This window comes from Littorina saxatilis, linkage group LG2 (assembly GCF_037325665.1).
Source record: "Littorina saxatilis isolate snail1 linkage group LG2, US_GU_Lsax_2.0, whole genome shotgun sequence".
In the NCBI taxonomy this organism is placed as follows: domain Eukaryota; kingdom Metazoa; phylum Mollusca; class Gastropoda; order Littorinimorpha; family Littorinidae; genus Littorina; species Littorina saxatilis.
This window is the reverse complement of record NC_090246.1, coordinates 71,556,127-71,576,207: the sequence shown is the minus strand read 5'-3', so window position 1 is coordinate 71,576,207 and position 20,081 is coordinate 71,556,127. Positions and strand designations below refer to the sequence as shown.

At 43.9% G+C, this 20,081-nt stretch overlaps 1 protein-coding gene across 1 annotated transcript; it reads left to right on the top strand.

The window, feature by feature from the left end:
• Nucleotides 1–3,842: 3,842 nt before the first annotated feature.
• On the top strand, nucleotides 3,843–20,017 carry LOC138959644 (phosphonoacetaldehyde hydrolase-like). The gene is made up of 3 exons (XM_070331211.1): nucleotides 3,843–3,993; nucleotides 7,539–7,678; nucleotides 9,325–20,017. The coding sequence occupies exons 2-3, from the start codon at nucleotides 7,544–7,546 to the stop codon at nucleotides 10,030–10,032; spliced, it is 843 nt and encodes a 280-aa protein (XP_070187312.1). The 5' UTR covers nucleotides 3,843–3,993; nucleotides 7,539–7,543; the 3' UTR covers nucleotides 10,033–20,017.
• Nucleotides 20,018–20,081: the final 64 nt, after the last annotated feature.

The window sequence follows — 20,081 nt, the reverse complement described above, 5'->3', positions numbered from 1 at the left end:
AGTTAACAGTTGTTTCCGTTCTGCTTTTGATATTTGCACACTAGCCTATGATTGAATGAGTGCATGCAATTTTCCACAAATAAGAACGGGTGCTTTAAATTTGTGTTATATGATTACTGAAGAAGGCTTGAAAGCTAAGCATCATCTCATCATACATTACACCATCAAAACATTTCGTGGGTTCATAGACTGAAATGGGTGTTTGCACACTTATGCACATAGAACACATTCACACAATTGCAATAGCATTTAATAGCATTACATGACACAGTTTGTTTGAATGGCTATTTTATAATGGTTTATTTTACCCCTGAGCCATCGTGAACCCATGTGATCCACTTTCCTTTTTTTACAATTTAGTCGTCAGTTTGTGATTTCCATGCGACTCGCTGTATCTGCAATAGCACGTTATTGTGTACCTCTGAATCTAAAATGCAACAAACGGCTGCGAGTCACACAAACTTATTGGCGGAGGTTGGCTTCAAAGCAGCAAGCGATATGCAGAAAATGTGTCTGCTTGCGGAAACACGACCTTGCGAGGCATGCTTCCGGGCTCCCTTTTTTTCAAACTTTCAAAACTTCGAGTTGTACTGATCTTGTCTTGATGAAAACAAAATTAATCTTTTATGATTTAAGAATGTTAGTGATACAAGCTGTCAATTTATTATTTAGATTTTAAAAGTAAGTTCTTGCGCCAAAACTGATTGTGGTACTATACAATCCGGCTGGCCAATCAAAAATAAATTCTTTGAATAATGCTCGCTCTTTATGGAGGGCACCAAGGATGTTCTCAAGCGGCGAGTGTTTAAACGAAAGGGTGTTTGTACTGTGTGTAAAAGCCTGACAGTGTCTGTGACCAGAAAGTCACGCAGAAACTGATGGTTTACCTGAAGCTGCGTGTGCCTTTAAATGTATCTTGCCTTTTTTTCCACTCATCAGCTGACTGCAATTATAACTCTCTCTCTCTCTTTTGCTCTGTACGTGTCTCTCGATCTCTCTCTCTCTCTCAACCCTCGTAAAATAAGATTTGATTTGACCTCTCTCTGTCGATCTATCTCTCGATCTCTGTCCCTCTCTCAACCCTCGTAAAATAATATTTGATTTGATTTGACCTCTCTCTCTAACACTTATGGTCACGTGTTCCTCGGTGGCGAGGACAGGCAAAACTTAATGAAAATGACCGGTCAAATCTGTATACACTAAATACAGCTGATCAGGAATACGAAAAACAGATTGCAAAAGAAGGGAAGATAAACCCTAAGATGTTTTGGAAGTACGTCCAGGAGAGAATGAAGACTTCTACAGGTATAAGCACTTTGAAAAAGGTGGATGGTTCTTTTGTGGTTGACGATATGGGTAAGGCAGAAACCTTAAATGAGTATTTTTCTAGCCTTTTTACACGCGAGGACGTGTCAGACATCCCGACTATGACGGAAGGCTGCTATTCAGATGGGGCATCCTTATCTGAGATAAGAGTGACACCCTTAGCAGTTAAAAAGAAACTGAAAGAGTTGGATGAAAATAAAGCCCAAGGGCCTGATCTAATCCCATCAAAGGTACTTAAGGAGTTGTGTGATGAACTATCTATCCCATTATGCTTGCTGTTCAACAAATCTTTGGAATCTGGAAATATACATACCAGGTGATTGGAAAACAGCGGAGGTAACCGCTATTTTCAAAAAGGGTACCAAGTCAGAACCAGGTAACTACAGACCAGTAAGCTTAACCTGTGTAACATGCAAGGTATTGGAGTCTCTTGTTCGGGATTCTATAGTGTCTTATCTCACAGACAATAATTTATATGCTGACTGTCAGCATGGTTTTAGAAAAAGACGTTCTTGTGTCACTCAACTCATAGAGGTCATGGAAGACCTCACACAATTTGTTGATGAAGGTGAAGCCATAGATATTATTTACTGTGACTTTAAGAAGGCTTTCGATACTGTGCCGCATGAGAGATTACTCCTAAAGCTTGCTTCGTATGGGCTTAGTTCCAGCGTCCTTTCCTGGATTCGGTCATTCCTGAGTGGCCGGTCCCAGAGGGTATGAGTTGGACAGGCAACGTCGAACCAAGCAGCAGTTCTCAGCGGAATTCCACAGGGCAGCGTTTTGGGGCCGGTTCTATTTACAGTGTTTATAAATGACTTACCAGATGTGGTTAGTGGTATAGTGAAGATATTTGCGGATGATACAAAGCTGTACAATAAAGCAACAAACAGTTCAGTCGTGCAAAAAGACATACACTGAGTCAGGATTGGACAAATAAATGGAAATTATTTTTTAATGTTTCAAAGTGCAATGTTCTGCATTCTGGTAAAAAGAATCCCAAATATGACTACGTGATGACTGTCAATGATGCTATTGAAAAAATAAATGAATGTGATGAGGAAAAGGACATCGGTGTTGTTTTCGACAGCAATTTGTCATTCGACCCGCATATTCGAGGAGTTGTGTCAAAAGCTAATCAGAGGATTGGCATTATCAAACGAACGTTCTCATTTCTTGACAAGGACACCTTCTTAAAGCTATACAAAGCCTTTGTGAGACCACTGGTGGAATATGCAAATGTGGTGTGGAGCCCATTCCGGCCTCAAGAGACAGTCTCAGACAATTGAGAGGGTGCAGCATCGAGCAACTAAAATTCTAAAGGAGTGCCGGGATAAGTCTTACGCGGACAGACTCAAATACCTAGACCTCCGGCACTCTCTGAAGGGAAGGAGGACAAGGGGTGACCTAATACAAACATAGGCCCTATAGAATTATAAATGGGGTGGATGATATTGACATGCACAAAATATTCACATTCAAGCAGACAGACAACACCAGAAACAGCCAGGGAAAAATCTTTGTTCAACACTGTAAGACTAACAAGCGCAAGTTTTCGTTTTCTCAAAGAGTTGCTAACAATTGGAATGCACTACCCGCTAACATAAAATTCGCACCCACAGTAGACGCCTTCAAAAACTCCAAAATTTCTTAGGCCAAAAAAAAAAATTGTCTGTTTCTGGTAACATGGCTAAAAAAAATAGGGTCGGTAGGTCGGGATTTTATTTTTTTTTTAATTTTTTTTTATTTTTTACCCCAAATGTAGACCAATAAAACTAACTTTAAAAATCGCGCAAAGAGACTGGATTCACTATACATAGAGACAAGACACTCAACACATTTACAAATCGTCAGCGGACTTTCGTTTTCACACGTTTTTGTTGTTCCTTTTCTCACCCTATCCTTTACCACCAAAAAAATATAAAGAAATTTTGAGTTTGGAAAAAAAAAGTTTAGGGTCGGCGCCGAAATTTAGGGTCGGTCGGGTGACCAGAAACAGACAATTTTTTTTTTTTTGGCCTTAACCTTTTTTACGACTTTGATTGAAAGCATTGACAGAATAGGGATTTAGGCATGCAAAGTATCTGACAAAGAAGGGGCACCAATAAGGCCTCGCGGCCTTCGGCTAACAAATATAGCCGCCCCTATATACTACTACTACTACTACTATCAAGTCTACGTACAGCCCCTTTCACCTTCGCAAACTAGCGGAAAATGCAAATCCCGAATAAACATATAAGTTTATAACGAGGTTGCTGCTGATCAATCTTTGGACGCTGTATACCACTCATGAAGTCTAACTTGTGATTAAAAGTGGAATTTTGATATTTGATAGCTGACGTCCTAGTCATGTCAGTGAAGTGCCGAACCGAAAGCAGGAAAATGTTGGGCGAGACTGTAGCGTCCCTTGAGTGCGATGACCCGCGATGACGTCAGTCACGTGGATCATATTATGAGGCACGGATCCGTGGATATATATAGCCACAGCCTTCACCTTTGCACTCAAACTTCAACCAAAGTGAAGGTCGCGCACCACTGCAAACATGATTGTGACGTACACAACATGCTGCACGAAGTGTCCAGTCGTCACACTCATGATCTGCGTCGTCGCTAATTTTTCCTAGAAATTTTGAAGGTCTGAGCTTGCGACACCTTTGTTTCAAGAAGGTAAGTAGTCATCTCTGTTAACTGTTTTTATTGCGTATCAGCTGGGTTAGGTAGGATTTGTTGTTTTTGGCCAGGAAAGAAGAGAACACACCGATCGAAACCTGCAAGCTGCAGTGCACTGCTGTTGCACTGCCAGTGGCTAATTTGTACTCTCTCGCAGGGTACGTGGAGTTTTCCTGGCCTTAACACGAGTTGTGCTATGGTTTCATGTATGAAAAGCTCCGCTGGACTTTAACATCCGTCACACTGTTGATCGGTTAACCAGTTTTGATCCATATCCATGGATGCATTCAGTGTGACTTCCAAATCAATTATATTAATTCTGAGCTCACGAGTTCACTCTGTTGAGAAATGCTTTGTTTGTATTGTGGTAGCTTTGCAAGACGATAGCTGTCTCCAGAATGAGTGAATCTCAAACTGACTCCTTGCCAGACCAGTTTAACAATTGTTGTGTTCTCAGATCTGCAAAAACTCTACTGCATGCATTTTCTACAGAGCCTCAACACCCATAGAACCAGCCTCAGAGCGGCCCTAAAAATATTCAGTGTTGTTCCCAGATTAGAGAACATTAGCTGAATGGGTCAGTGGGACCTGCATTTAAAATATGAATCTGTCAAAATGTACTGACCGCAACCACAGGTTTAAACCATTAAATGTATAGCTGCAAGTTGGTATCCCCCTTCATTGGCTCTGTCGACGCCCCCCCCCCCCCTTTTTTTTTTACCGCTTGCTTCCCTTTATACATGAATATTTACTGGCCATTGAGCGTCGTTGTCCCGAAATAAATCTTCCAAGTCTCTAATTCCATGGGGAATTCTGGGTAGGGAAATTCTTTCATGCTATGATGTCGGCGCCTTTCGGCAATCGATCAATGCATTTCGGAGCCAGACTAAACATAATGTCGGTCACTTTTCAATTTGAAGCTACCGGAGATTGCCTTCCAAACTTATACGAAGTGAACAGAAGCATAGTCAGTTATCAACTTAACTTACCTCAAACAGTGAGATTGACAGAACGTACAATACTATACGAATCGTTATTCTTGTATTTTATTCATTAAGATTTATTCTAAAGGTTTTGAACCGTATATTAAAATCTAACCATCTGTAACCATGACACTCTAAGCAGGTTCTGTGTTTCATTGATTAGGCCAAAAAAAAATTGTCTGTTTAGGGTAACATGACCAAAAAAAGTAGGGTCGGTAGGTAGGTAGGAGTTTTTTTTTTTTTTTTTGTGTGTGTGTGTGTGTGTGTAAATTCACTTCTTATATTTGATGAAAACATGTTTCAAAACTAACGTATAAATAAAACAGAGAGAAAGGGAGAGAAAGAAACGCCAAATGTCTCTTTTTAGCATTTTTGACTCACATGCGAAGCAAAAGTGAGTCTATGTACTCACCCGAGTCGTCCGTCCGTCCGTCCGTCCGGAAAACTTTAACGTTGGATATTTCTTGGGCACTATTCAGTCTATCAGTACCAAATTTGGCAAGATGGTGTATGATGACAAGGCCCCAAAAAACATACATAGCATCTTGACCTTGCTTCAAGGTCAAGGTCGCAGGGGCCATAAATGTTGTCTAAAAAACAGCTATTTTTCACATTTTTCCCATTTTCTCTGAAGTTTTTGAGATTGAATACCTCACCTACATATGATATATAGGGCAAAGTAAGCCCCATCTTTTGATACCAGTTTGGTTTACCTTGCTTCAAGGTCAAGGTCACAGGAGCTCTTCAAAGTTGGATTGTATACATATTTTGAAGTGACCTTGACCCTGAACTATGGAAGATAACTGTTTCAAACTTAAAAATTATGTGGGGCACATGTTATGCTTTCATCATGAGACACATTTGGTCACATATGATCAAGGTCAAGGTCACTTTGACCCTTATGAAATGTGACCAAAATAAGGTAGTGAACCACTAAAAGTGACCATATCTCATGGTAGAAAGAGCCAATAAGCACCATTGTACTTCCTATGTCTTGAATTAACAGCTGTGTGTTGCATGACCTTGGATGACCTTGACCTTGGGTCAAGGTCACATGTATTTTGGTAGGAAAAATGTGTAAAGCAGTTCTTAGTGTATGATGTCATTGCTAGGTTTAGGTCAAGCATGTGAGTCGTATGGGCTTTGCCCTTCTTGTTACCTCTTTTTTTTTCTTTTTTTTTTTTGAAATCAAAAAAAAGTTTTTGGGTCGGCGCCAAATCGATAGGGTCGGTCGGGTTACCCTAAACAGACAATTTTTTTTTTTGGCCTTAAACTAAAGACAAGAGGAGGGGGGGGGGGGGGGGGGGGGGGGGGGAAGGGTTCAATTTTTCTGAACAATCCCATAACCAGTGCAGTGTTGAGAAAAAAAGAAGAAAAAAAGCGATGCCATAATTATAACATCTTGAAACTTGGTAGGGTGTGTGTCTGAGCTGGCACACTAATTGCTCACTTGTGTAGATATGAGCCTGGCCTCGCTATACACACGGTGTGTAACCGTACGTACTCGACTTGTGTATAATTAGGCAGTGCCTAATTTGTATGATATTTTGCTTCTCAGTTTTGCTTGTGCTTCGGTGGTTATAATATTCATGAATTACAATTATTTATATTTACATGTACTTGAATCAGCATACCTGCTTAGTGAAGGCAGTTTTAAATTTGCCTTTTTTGACTGTTACTAGACATGTTGGTGCCATCATTGAGGCACACAGTAGCGACACCAGTGAAATAGCCTATAACAAAGAGACAACACTGTGACACACCTAATGGTGGTATTATCCCTTCACGCACAGTCCTGGCCTAAACAACAACAAAGTAATCACTGTATCCGCTGAATGCAGACAGTTCTAAGTGGGAATGAAGGTTAAAGAAGACAGTACGGTCGAACCTGCCTCTGCGACCAACTGTATAACGACCACCTGCCCATTACGACCACCTAAAAGAATCCTGACAAGAGTTTACTGAATACAAATACAATTCACCTTTCCATCGTCACCATCTGTCGTCAACGACCACTTTTTGTTGGGCCCTTGGGTGGTCATTATAGGCTGGTTTGACTATTTGTTTTCTGTAGTGTTTTGTCAGTTACAAAGAATAAAGGAAAGGAATAGGAAATAGCTGCAAGCTGATCTGTTTCAGCATTATGACTTGTGTAACTTCTTCTTCTTCTTCTGCGTTCGTGGGCTGAAACTTCCTTGTACACTCGTGTTTTTTGCACGAGTGGAATTTTACGTGTATGACCGTTTTTTACCCCGCCATTTAGACAGCCATACGCCGTTTTCGGAGGAAGCATGCTAGGTATTTTCGTGTTTCTATAACCCACCGAACTCTGACATGGATTACAGGATCTTTTTCGTGCGCACTTGGTCTTGTGCTTGCGTGTACACACGGGGGTGTTCAGACACCGAGGAGAGTCTGCACACAAAGGACTTGTGTAACAAAGACAGGAGTTTTCCTCTGATCTTGTCAGCCCCTCACAGGAGGAAATTTCACTTGCGCATTGCGGGTAAAAACAGACTCCAAATGTTTTCCTCTATTTTCTTTTTTCTTTCCATTTAGTCGAGATGAACTGCTTTCGCTACACCCGAAGCTACGTGGGGCCGGTGAAGGCGTGCATTTTGGACTGGAGCGGGACTACAGTGGACAAATATGTTCTGGCACCAGCTGTGGTCTTTGTGGAGCTGTTCAAGAAATACAAGGTAATGCTGTGATTGTGAAGATGCTGTCTATTGATCAATACTTCAATGTTGATGTTGTAAATGTTAGTTTTGTTGTGTGATTGTGATACACTGGTTCTTATTTTGATCAGAATTCTCAGCGGAAGCTTAGAATTTAGTCATTATAATTATCATCATTATCATCATCTGATCATCATCATCATGTGGAAACATTACCAACATTTAAAAAATAGGGATACCGTATATATATGTGAAATTGTGTGAAAGAAATGTGAAGTATTAGTACTATTATTATCACATTATTAGTTAACCAACTCCTTTAAATATAATACAGTGCAACCCCCCTTTTAAGACCTCCAACAAACCTGACAAAATGAGTTCTTAAAAAGGAGGGAGTCTTCAGGCATGGGAATTGTCAGCCGAAAGGCAAATTTCCGCCGAAATGTTTTTTTGTTCCGCCGACAAAGCAAAAGTGTCCGCCGAAAAAATAAATAGGGGAGGCAAAAATGTTTCTGAAAACTGAATTTAATGGCAAACTTGGAGCTCAGATGACACCAAATTGCACTATTTGGGTTCTTTGGAGAAACAAATTTCCGGGGGAGCATGCCCCCCGGACCCCCTTAGTAAGGCAAGGCGAAGCGCCGTCGACTTTGATATTACTTACAAATGTTCAGCCTTTTTAACTTTTTTCAATTCCCATGCCTGAGTCTTACAATGGGGGTAAATTTACAGAGGTAATTAGAGGTTATGAATAGAAAGTCTAAGAAAACCGGGTCTTAAAAGGGAGGAAGTCTTAAATTGGGGGGTCTTAAAAGGGGGGTTCCACTGTACATTGTAGACTGTACAACATGTTTTCACACCAGCAAAGTAAATGATTCACCCGTCTGTCAGCAGGCCTTTATAACACAGAGTAAATGCTTGGCATCGTTTGGTGTGTAACGTATACATGTATTTTAACGGCTTAGGTGTGTTTGATGACATATTTATGAATCATATTTCTCAAGTTTTTTTGACATAGCATCTTGATGATGCAGCATCACATGCTGCAGTTTTTGTTGTTAGAACCTGACACTCACATGCATGCACACATACACACACACAGTAGGTCACACACACACACAAACACACACACACACACACACACACACACACACACACACACACACACACACACACACACACACCTGTCATGTCTCAGCTCATCTGCATAGTACAATGGAAACCCGCTTTTAAGACCTCCAAAAAGCTGTGAAAATCAGGGTGAAGTCTTAAAATGGGAATAAATTGACATAGGTTATGACCAGAAAGTTAATGAAAACGGGGTCTTAAAAAGGTTAAGGAGGGAGTCTTAAATGGGGGTTCCACTGTATTAAAATCATTCTAATTTTGCTGTATGTTTGTCATGTTAACCCTTACACTGGTGCAATTCTGTAACACATGTTACATAGCCACTGGTGAATTAACAGAGAAAAATAAATAAAAACGGTTATAATAGGTTTTTGCATCCATGGGAGTAATCGGAACCGACCAAACAGACTGAGCCAGTAGCGCGACATATGTCGTGACAACCAGGTAACAGTATGTAAAGTAGCGCGACATATGTCGCGACAACCAGCCTAAGGGTTAAAACTCTTAAAGCTAAGTTACGTTGTTGTGTTTTCTGCCAGGTTCCAATCAGCATGGAGGAGTCTCGCAAGCCCATGGGTCTTCGCAAGGACCTGCACATTGCAGAAATCACTCGCATGCCTTCTGTCATCCAACGCTGGCAAGAAGTATACGGGAAGAAACCGACAGACAATGACCGTGCTGCCATGTTCAAAGATTTTGTGCCCATGCAGATCGCAGTGCTAGAGAAATACGGGACAGTGCTACCAGGTACTGTCCAAGCTGTCAACCAGCTTCGCAACGAACTCGGCTGCAAGATTGGTGTCACCACAGGTTTCTTCCGTTCCATGGCTAATGTGCTCCAAGCAGAAGCCAAGAAACAAGGTTTCGAGCCTGATGTGAATGTAACGGGAGATGAAGTAGAGAACGGAGCGCGCCCTAAGCCCTTCATGCTGTACAAAAACCTGGACCTGCTCGACATCCACACCATTCAGTCAGTCGTCAAAGTAGACGATACCGTATCGGGGATTGGGGAGGCGCAGAACGCAGGATGCTGGGGGGTAGGGGTGGCTTGCTACAGTAACTATATGGATGTGGACAGCCTGGAGCATGAACAACAGCTCACGGAGGAGGAGATGCAGGAGCGACTGGTGAACTCCAGGGAGATTCTGCGTAAGTCTGGTGCTCACTATGTCATTGATTCCATAGTGGAACTGCCAGAGGTGGTGGCTGATATTAACTCGCGTCTAGCCAAGGGAGAAAAGCCTTGAACCTTTGTATGTTGTGAAGATTGTAAGTCTTAAGTCAGCTAGCGTAATACATACATGTCATTCCTGTTTTATGCATATGTAAAAGATGATTATAAACAATTTTTCCACAGGAAGTAGCTAGCAATATACATCATTCTTGTTTGATTCATACTGCAGATATGAAATTTTTGTTATTTGACAGTTTTTGTCTTTGATTGGTTTTGTTTTTTTCTTTCTCTTGAGCAATTGGTATGTTTTGAGTGTGTGTGTGTGCAACCATTCAGAAAATGGTGGTTTTAAAATAAGTGGTGGGGAAAGAGGCCTCTGGTATGTACTTCTGAAGGTATCTGCCGTTGTATTTCTATGTACAGTAATTAGAAGCTGATTTTTCTTTGTATAAATCATGTAAACCATTGCGAATTGTGGCGTCTTGGTTTTTGTTTCAAAAGAGTGAAGTGTCCTAATTGCAGAAATGATGGTTCATGTACAGTATGTAAGTCTCATACCTTCAATAGATGTGTTCTGTTAGCTTGAAGGATTTTGTTTGATATTATTGCATTACCCGTGCTGTTAATGCAACCGGTTTTGTAAGACAGACTTTGTGAATTTTATCATGATGTTGTGTGTAGGCTGTTGGTGAAGGGTAATATACTGTCATTGTCCATTTGCAAACAGATTTCTAACGAAATCCGATTTACATGTGAATTTTTGTCCCCCCCGCGGGTTAGGGGGAAGAATTTACCCGATGCTCCCCAGCATGTAGTAAGAGGCGACTAATGGATTCTGTTTCTCTTTTTATCCTTAAGTGTTTCTTGTATAGAATATAGTCAATTTTTGTACAGATTTTAGTCGAGCAGTATGTAAGAAATGTTAAGTCATTTGTACTGGAAACTTGCATTCTCCCAGTAAGGTAATACATTGTACTACGTTGCAAGCCCCTGGAGCAAATTTTTGATTAGTGCTTTTGTGAACAAGAAACAATTGACAAGTGGCTCTATCCCATCTCCCCCCTTTCCCCGTCGCGATATAACCTTCGTGGTTGAAAACGACGTTAAACACCAAATAAAGAAAAAGAAAGAAACGTCGCATTCTACAATCTCCCGCAGTGGGGCACTGCGGTTATGAAATTAAAGGCCCCTCCTGTTTTTGGAACCGCAGGAGCTTTCTAGTTTGCTGTTAGGTAGATTTTTGGTTCCTCTTTCCTGTCATGCTCTCTTTTTCTTCATGAATTCTTTTCTTTTTTCTGCCTTCTTGCTCATTCACCTGTATTTTTTCCAAAAATCTCTTCTCTTGCCGCTTGTCTCGCGATTCATGTATAGTTTAATCTGTTAGTGTTCTGATGTAAGTCCAGCAGTAGATAGGTTAAGCCTATTTTAACATACTGGAAACTGGTAATCTTCCAGTAGGTATTAATTTAGTTTTACTAAAGCCTGCTGGGACACAAGTAATGGGTTAGTGCATTTGTAAACAGGAATCGCTTGACAAGTGGCCCCCTTCATCCCCCCCTTCCTCGTCCTGATATGGCTCTGCGTAGTCGGCTGGACGTTAAGCAACAAATAAACAAACAAACAAGCATTCTACAATCAGCCAATTGTCTACCTAAATGTAGACAAGTAGTATTTTCTCCAAGTTTGCTTGTACAATGCTTAAGGGTTTTATTCATGAACTTTGCTTTTTTCTGCCTGATTTTCATTTTTTTTATGAAGAGATTGAGTCATGTGTGTAGATATGTGTATGCATACTTGCAACGCACGTACATGTGTGTGTGGTTGTGTGTTTGTAATCTCCATGAAAACCATATTAAATTACATATTCTTACTCCGAATCACATAAAAGCATTGACGCAGTCTTACATGCTTAAGGTCTGAAAAGGCTACCCGTCTTAAACAATTTTAAAGGGGAGCAACCCAACACAAAAGTGTAAATACAGGCATGGTAATGACCATCTACCCGGGGAGTTACCTCCCGTCCGGGTTACGTGACGTCACTTCCCCTGTAAACACCACATGTCTTCATACGACATTTCAGCCTACAGCAGAGAGGTCGTCGAATTTTTTGGCTCCGTGTGTGGCTGCGTGCTGGTGTTTGTAAGGACACCCACCGGCCTCCTAACCCGTCTTAACGGCTTGCCTTTACGTGTTTGGTGAGCTCTTTCCATTTTGGTCATTATTTTGACAAGAATGTTGTTGTAGTTGCTGACTTTTCGTCCGTTTTGCGGACTTGTTAAATTTTCAGTAACGCATTTTGGGGCCCCACGTTTGCGTGTCAGCTTAGCTGACGGCGAATGTGGCATGGCCTATGTTTTGGTTAGGTAAACCTTATTTTACCTCTTTACTTGCCTTCTGCTTTGTTAGTTGGTAAGCGCTTCCTTTTTTAGTCATTAGTTTGACAGGAAGTTCGTTGTAGTTGCTGAATTTTTCGTCCGTTTTGGACTTGTTAATTTCCAGTAACTCTCTGTTTTGCCGCCTGTTGTCTGTGTCAGCGCGTCTGACTGTGAGATAACATGGCTAGGTGTGTGTCATTGGTCTTGCAGACCATTGGTATTTGTTGTTGTTTCGTACTAAGCTTGTATAACCGCTTTGTCCGTTACTTCTTCTGCCCCAAATGAATTTGGGGGGCAGTTTAGCACGTCTGTGACGTGTCTTGCTTCTTGCTTGCTCTCTCTTGGCATCGGAGCGTGGCGCTCTGGTGTCTATACTGCGTTGCTCTCTTTTTCCAGAGTTTCGCAGTTTGGGAGGGAAGTTTGCAGCTTCACACGCCGTCTCCAGCGTTGTACTTCCGCCGGCGGCGGGTGACGGCCGCTCTTTGGCTTCCTGTCGGCCACGGCTTCCGGTCGCGGGCCTTCAGCTGCGTCTGCTGCCTCCTTGGGGGGCATGGACGGTAAGTCGAACTGCTCCACTGGCTCTCGTGAAGCCACCGGACGCTCTCTTTTGAGCAACAGTTCTTGGTCGCAGGCTCACTACCTGCAAACTTCCTGCCCGTCAGGATATGCTGCTCGTCATAGTTCCGATCGTATAGCGAGTAGGGCTATGACTGAGCAATGGCGGCTTCCGCTTGCGGGAGTCGCGTTTCCGGGTTTACCCGGAGGCGAAGGTCAATCTGGCACACCCACGAAGGTCCCTGCTGGTGTCGACTGCAAAACTTCCTGCTAGTCAGGATATGCTGCTCTTTCTAGGCCTGATCGCACAGCGTGTACGGCCGTGACTGAGCAATGGCGGCTTCCGCTTGCGGGAGTCGCGTTTCCGGGTTTACCCGGAGGCGAAGGTCAATCTGGCACACCCACGAAGGTCCCTGCTGGTGTCGACTGCAAAACTTCCTGCTAGTCAGGATATGCTGCTCTTTCTAGGCCTGATCGCACAGCGTGTACGGCCGTGACTGAGCAAGGGCGGCTTCTGCTTGCGGGAGTCGCGTTTCCGGGTTTTCCCGGAAGCGAAGGTCAATCTGGCACACCCACGAAGGTCCCTGCTGGTGTCGACTGTGGACTGGCCTTCGGGCCACCGGGCTTCCAGCCCAAGTCCTCGCAGCAGACGCTGCCGCTGTATGTGGCTTCGTCCGTTGCTTATATTCTGCTCTTTCTAAGCCTGTTTACATTGTGTGCACGGCTATGAATAGGCAAGGGCGGCTTCCGTTTTCGGGAGTCGCGCTTCCGGGTTTTCCCAAAAACGAAGGTCCTTCATCCCGTGCACTCACAGAGGTCATGGCTGGGGTTGACCGTTGACTGGCCTTCGGGCGTTCTGGCCTCGGCCTTAGTCATCGCAACAGGCGTTTCCGTTTATGCGGCTTCGTCCGTTGCTTTGCCGGCTCCGCCCGGAGTTGCCGTTTCTCCTCCTGCTGCTCCTATACGGAGGGAGTGAGTGAGGAACAGGTTACGTCCTACGGACATCCGGACAGTCGTCATTCCGGTTTACTGGGAGCATAGGTTTTCCTTTGCGATTACACTGTGTGTCTCTACTGGAGTTGACCGCGGACTAGCCTACGGGCGTTCGGTCTTCTGTCCTCAGTCCACGCAACATTTGCTTCCGCATTGTGCGGTTTTGTCTGTTGCGTTTCCGGCTTTGTCCGGATGCATTGTTCTCCTTCCTAACACTGTTAGCGAAGTGAGGAACTTCGGCTGGCCTATGGGCATGCAGGTTTTCAGCCTCGGCCGGGACGGTAGTCACTTCACTGGTCGGGTGTTGCGTCTACTGTCTATTCAGTTCTGGTGGCTTCGGATGTTACCTCCTCTTTGTCTTACCCTCTTATGGGAGGGGTGAGACAGGACGGTTTCCGGTTGAACGGGTTTCCGGTTTTCCGGTTATCCTGTTCAGTAGCTTTCCACTTGCAACTGTGACTTCGGTTAGTGTCAGTTCTCTGGGCTATTCTGTTATACAGTCTTTAGCCAGAGACCAGACACGTTCTGTCGAATCTCTCGGCTTCTCTCGAGGCCTCGATGGAGATTACTTCCAGATTTTTTATGGAGGGACATTGGCTTCCTCTTTGGTTGCATTCAGCGATGTCGGACTCCCGTTCCGCGAAGGAGGAGTTTTTCCTACTTCCGGTTTGATAGTCACCTTCCATGTGGGTACCATCTTCCGCAGGTTTTGCCTGGCCATCTCCTACCGGAAGTGGTATCCACGGGTTCCGGTTCTGATACCCGGTTTTTCACGGGTCAGTTCCGGAACACGCGCAGCCTCGGCTGTCTTCGGCTACTCAGGCTTCGTCTTTTGTTTCTTCCTGTCATAGGAAGTTCACTTGGCTGAAGCTGGGTCGGAGTTTGCTGGCGTCTTTGCTCTTCCGCGTACACCTTATGGGAACGCAGGAACTTAGAGGAATTTGGACGTCAGTTTTTGGAATTTGCCTCTTTTTCGGAGATGATCGTCAGAGCGCTCTCGCGCTCTTTCCTGGAGTCACTGAACATTTCACGCTTAGTGTGTGTCAGGACTCTGATGGCATCTCCACTCGTTCAGCCTGGCTAGGGCGAACGAGGAACAAAGAGGCTGTCCTCCCTTCACCTCGCTTTACAGTCGGGTGTAGGGAGGACTTGTTTCTCTCGCATGCTCAGGTCTCTGAGCAGGCTAGGAGGGACAATTGGGCTTTGATCGGAGTAGAGGGATCTGCTTTTTGAACTTTGGTGTTGTTACCAGAAAGAAAGTAGATCCCGTGGGTTAGAGATCAGCGGATCTCTGACTTCTCTCTACAAGGGTTAAAGCAGAGCTAGCCTCCTCACGGGAAGCAGGCTCAGGCCTCGGGATTTTTTCAGCAGGCGGCCAATGGGCAGTCTCTGTCTGATTCTCGAGAGTTAGATCACCTTTGGGCAGGGAGAAGGGCAGCCCTAGCAGCTAGCCTCTCTCCCCAAGGAAGTGCCCCCGGTCACACCCCCCTCTCCGCCCTCCACTTTGGTGATGGCGGGGCGGGTCTTCTCCTTGCAAGTTTTCATTGGATGGTCTCTGTACACAGCCAATAGTTTGTGGGAGTGGTGAGGTCGGGGGACTCCCATTGATCTAATGAGTGCATATTTGTTTATGCGTCAGCCGATCCTTTCACAGTGATCTAGGCCCATCAGCTCGAGCACCCGCTGAGGTCTCTTCTGGTCGGTGCTAGCGCTGTCCTTCGGTTTTACAGCTTCAATCCTCAGTTGTGTAACAGCAGTTCAGCCACGGGCTGCTGCAGTGGCACTTCCGGTTTTACCGGAGAGGTTGTTTCTTTCACAGACGCTTCTTAGGTACGTCTGAGTTTCGGAACAGCGGCTGACCTTAGGGCATCCAGGTTTTTTTTAGCCTCGGCTGGTGCAACAGCCATTCCACCTGTGGGCGGGATGGTTGTTGTTTTCCCTGTTCTTGTGGCTTCGGACTTCGACTTTCTTTCCTTTATTTCATCTTAGGCAGGAGATGAGATAGGACGATTTCCGTTTGAGTGGGGCTGCTGTTTTCAGGCTTCCCCGTTCTTCTCAGTTTGCCACAAGCTGCTGGACTTGGTCCTGGGCGTCTTTCGCAGAGTCTGACTCCGTCTTTCTCTAGCGATCAGACGTGTTCTGGTGTTTCGTCCAAACTTAAGTTGCGCTTGAGTTGGCCTCGGAAGTAACATTCAGTTTTTCCTGAGGGGACATTGTCTTTGGCAATGCATGTTGGAGGAGTCATTCTTTGTGGCTTATCTCCTCTCTCAGGTTTTTGGCTACGAAGTTTACTTGGGGTTGTTGAATTTCCTTCATTTACCTTCAAGCAGACTGTTCTGTAACACTCTGACTTTAGTCATTGTGTTTTTGGTCACCGGTCACTTCAGCAGCAGTCGTCCGCGACAGCTGCTTCCAGTTTCGGCCGGAAGTAAGAGGTTCACTGGCTAGTGCACAGGCTACTGTCACGTCCGGTTCGAGCTTCGACTTACGTCAGCAGTCGTCCGCGACAGCTGCTTCCAGCTTCGGCCGGAAGTAAGAGGTTCACCAGCTAGTGCACAGGCTACTGTCACGTTCGGTTCGAACTTCGACTTATGTCAGCAGTCGTCCGCGACAGCTGCTTCCAGTTTCGGCCGGAAGTAAGAGGTTCACTGGCTAGTGTACAGGTTACTGTCACGTCCGGTTCGAGCTTCGACTTACGTCAGCAGTCGTCCGCGACAGCTGCTTCCAGCTTCGGCCGGAAGTAAGAGGTTCACCGGCTAGTGCACAGGCTACTGTCACGCCCGGTTCGAGCTTCGACTTACGTCAGCAGTCGTCCACGACAGCTGCTTCCAGTTTCGGCTGGAAGTAAGAGGTTCACCGACTTGGGCTTCACGCCATTCCTAAGTTTGATTACTTTGGCGTGATCGTCTTATGGTCGCCGCGAGGTTTGTCCCTCACCTCACTGATCGGACTACCTTACGCATAGATCGTTTTTCGGTGCATGTGCATTTCCTTCCATCCGAAAGGGGGGGGGGGGGGGGCAGCTTGTCTTTCCCTCTCTACTCGGCTCAGCTTTATCCAAGGCTGGGTTCTCTTTCTGGGTCGCTTGGTCCAGGAGATTGGAAGAAGTGCTGGGCACACATTTCTGGCTCTCTGATGTCGTCTTTCGCAACTTTTGCCTGAGAGACATCACGACTGTCAATCAGGATAGTTCTCAGGTCCTTTTCTGCTTTTTGGCAGCGGGCCAGTTCCTGGCAAGGGTTAGAGTGAGTTAGTTTTTCTTTCTCACTGGGCCCTTTTCCTGACCTTTTGGCAGCAGGCCAGGGTTTTGGCAAGGTTTTTTAGAGTGAGTTGGATTTTTCTTTCCCACCGCCTTGTTGAAGCTATCTGCTTTTATGTGATTCGGAGTAAGAATATGTAATTTAATCGAAAATTTTTAAGTAAATTTTCATTTCATTAATATACTTACCCGAATCACATAGTGTATGCCCTCCCGCCAACCCCGCATATGATTTTTTGAGTCTATTAAGTCGTATGAAGACATGTGGTGTTTACAGGGGAAGTGACGTCACGTAACCCGGACGGGAGGTAACTCCCCGGGTAGATGGTCATTACCATGCCTGTATTTACACTTTTGTGTTGGGTTGCTCCCCTTTAAAATTGTTTAAGACGGGTAGCCTTTTCAGACCTTAAGCATGTAAGACTGCGTCAATGCTTTTATGTGATTCGGGTAAGTATATTAATGAAATGAAAATTTACTTAAAAATTTTCGAGTTACGCTGACGGAGATAAATTTGACCACTTGTAGCCGTTGTGGGCGACCCTGCTACAGGGGTTACCACAGTAGGCAATGCTAAGCTTCCCCTAGATACATAATGTACAACACTCTCATTGGTGGTCAATGAGTATTTGTTACTTCATAATTAGAAAGACGGAAAACAGCATGGTATGCTGCAAATCAAAGGAGAAGGGCTCCGTGTTTCAACTGAACATTATGCAGGCAAGTTGTCATACATTTCAACATTACATTGAACCAGCCTTGCTGATTATGCATGGGAGACAATTCATAGGTTTACCTGTTGGGCGCAAAGTAAGAATCCGGGGCAGAGTTGGAATAATCGGGATTTTCCGAAACCTCATTTGATTTCCAACAAAGCGCCGCATTTCCGGAAACAAGCTGCCTCGTTCTAGAAATGGCAACCCTTCGACTGGCACAAAAAAGTATACCCTTTTCACAGGTCATGAATAAGGTATATGAAAAAGCAAGGTCTTATACAGGTGAAGTCTTGAATTGGGGGTGTGGGGGTACACTGTGTAACAATTCTCTCAGTGACACTCAGCGCATGCAGCTAGCTAGTTACTGCTGTCTCGATCTATTTTGAACACAAGGATTTTTTTCTCAGAGTAGAGTGTTAGTTTGTTACAACAGGCTGAAATCATCTTTAATTTGAATCAACATTTTGCCACAATCAATCACATCAATATAGCGCACAGACTTGCACATTACGTTTCAAGAGCCTAGATTACCATGCAGTGACAAGAGCCTACTCAGTAAAGGGACGTAATGCTGTCTCTGCAGCCCAGAGAGACTGTGTGAGTTTAATGTATAATCAGTTAAGACTGAGTAAAAAATTATTACAATCAATAGTTACCAGTGAAAAGTTATATCGGAACACTCTTGTTGTGTTCTTGTTGTTGTAAAATGTAAGATCTGAAACGTTAAAAATTACGTAAAATTGGTGCGTTTTGGTTGAGTGGGATGGGTCGTTGAACTGTGGTGTTACAGCCCGCCGAAGTTATCAAAAGTGTTTTTGCTTTTTGTAATTCGGTTGGTTTGGTGCGTTATACAATGCATCTGCTTTTTCAAGACTAAGCATTGATCACTTTAAAACACAAGGATCATCATGGGCCATCATGACTTGTATCATTTTACATCGCATTCTAAGAAAGAGCAGAATTCTCACTATGCGCGCGGTACATTTCTAGAATCGCGTAGCGCAAAGTTGGAATTCCTACAATGGCGGCCATTGTTGGAATTCCAACAAAGCGCAGGTCATTTCCGGAAAAGCGTCGATGACGAGATGGGTCGCAACATTACCCATTGGAGGGATGGAAATCGCCAAGAAGTAGAAGTGGTAGATTTTTACACCCATCAGACACAATTTTAAAGCTGAAGGGATTAATACATGTACCGAAGTATTACAACGTCAAAGACCAAGACCAGTGATCAAAAAGTAGTGATACCGGTGTGTACTGTGAATGGTTTTAGGAGCAACCGTTTTTGTTTGCTTTGTATTGTATACTTCAGACTGCTTTGTTTTGTTTTACGCATTTATTTGCTTGAATTTGTATAGAGTTACCCAAGCAAACAACAGCATTAGTTAATGCTAAACAGAGCATACATGGGCGTGTGTGTGTCACAGTGTGGTCCTGGGTGGGTGTCCAGCTGATAAAATAGATCCAGCAAGACTGGTTCGTTTATCATAATGTGATAAAACAGAAAAAATGCAACATTTCATCAGATTTTGGTACCTGCATAGTGTACCAGTAATGACCAAACTATTGTTTTTGATTTTGAAAGTTAAGGCAGTGGATGTGTTCACACAGAAAAAAAGTGTTATTCAAGTGAACCTTAATTTTGGGTCCAAGAAAGAAAACCATAACAAAAAGATTTATATGTGTGTACTACCCCCTGCGGGTTAGGGGGAAGAATTTAACCGATGCTCCCCAGCATGTCGTAAGAGGCGACTAACGGATTCTGTTTCTCCTTTTACCCATGTTAAGTGTTTCTTGTATAGAATATAGTCAATGTTTGTACAGATTTTAGTCAAGCAGTATATAAGAAATGTTAAGTCCTTTGTACTGGAAACTTGCATTCTCCCAGTAAGGTCATATAATTATTGTGTATGTTGCAAGCCCCTGGAGCAAATTTTTGATTAGTGCTTTTGTGAACAAGAAACAATTGACAAGTGGCTTTCCCCATCGCGATATAACCTTCGTGGTTGAAAACGACGTTAAACACCAAATAAAGAAAGAATACGGAGTTTGTACCCATGTGCATGCTGTTTTCAACAAATCTGTGTTACCTGGAGAAAAATGAATTCTGAATGATAGATGATAAAATCTCGTCTTGCAAATATACTGTGGTCCAGTTGATTGCCAAAGACTGCTGTTTGGGTGAATGAGTGACTAACACACACACACACACACACACACACAC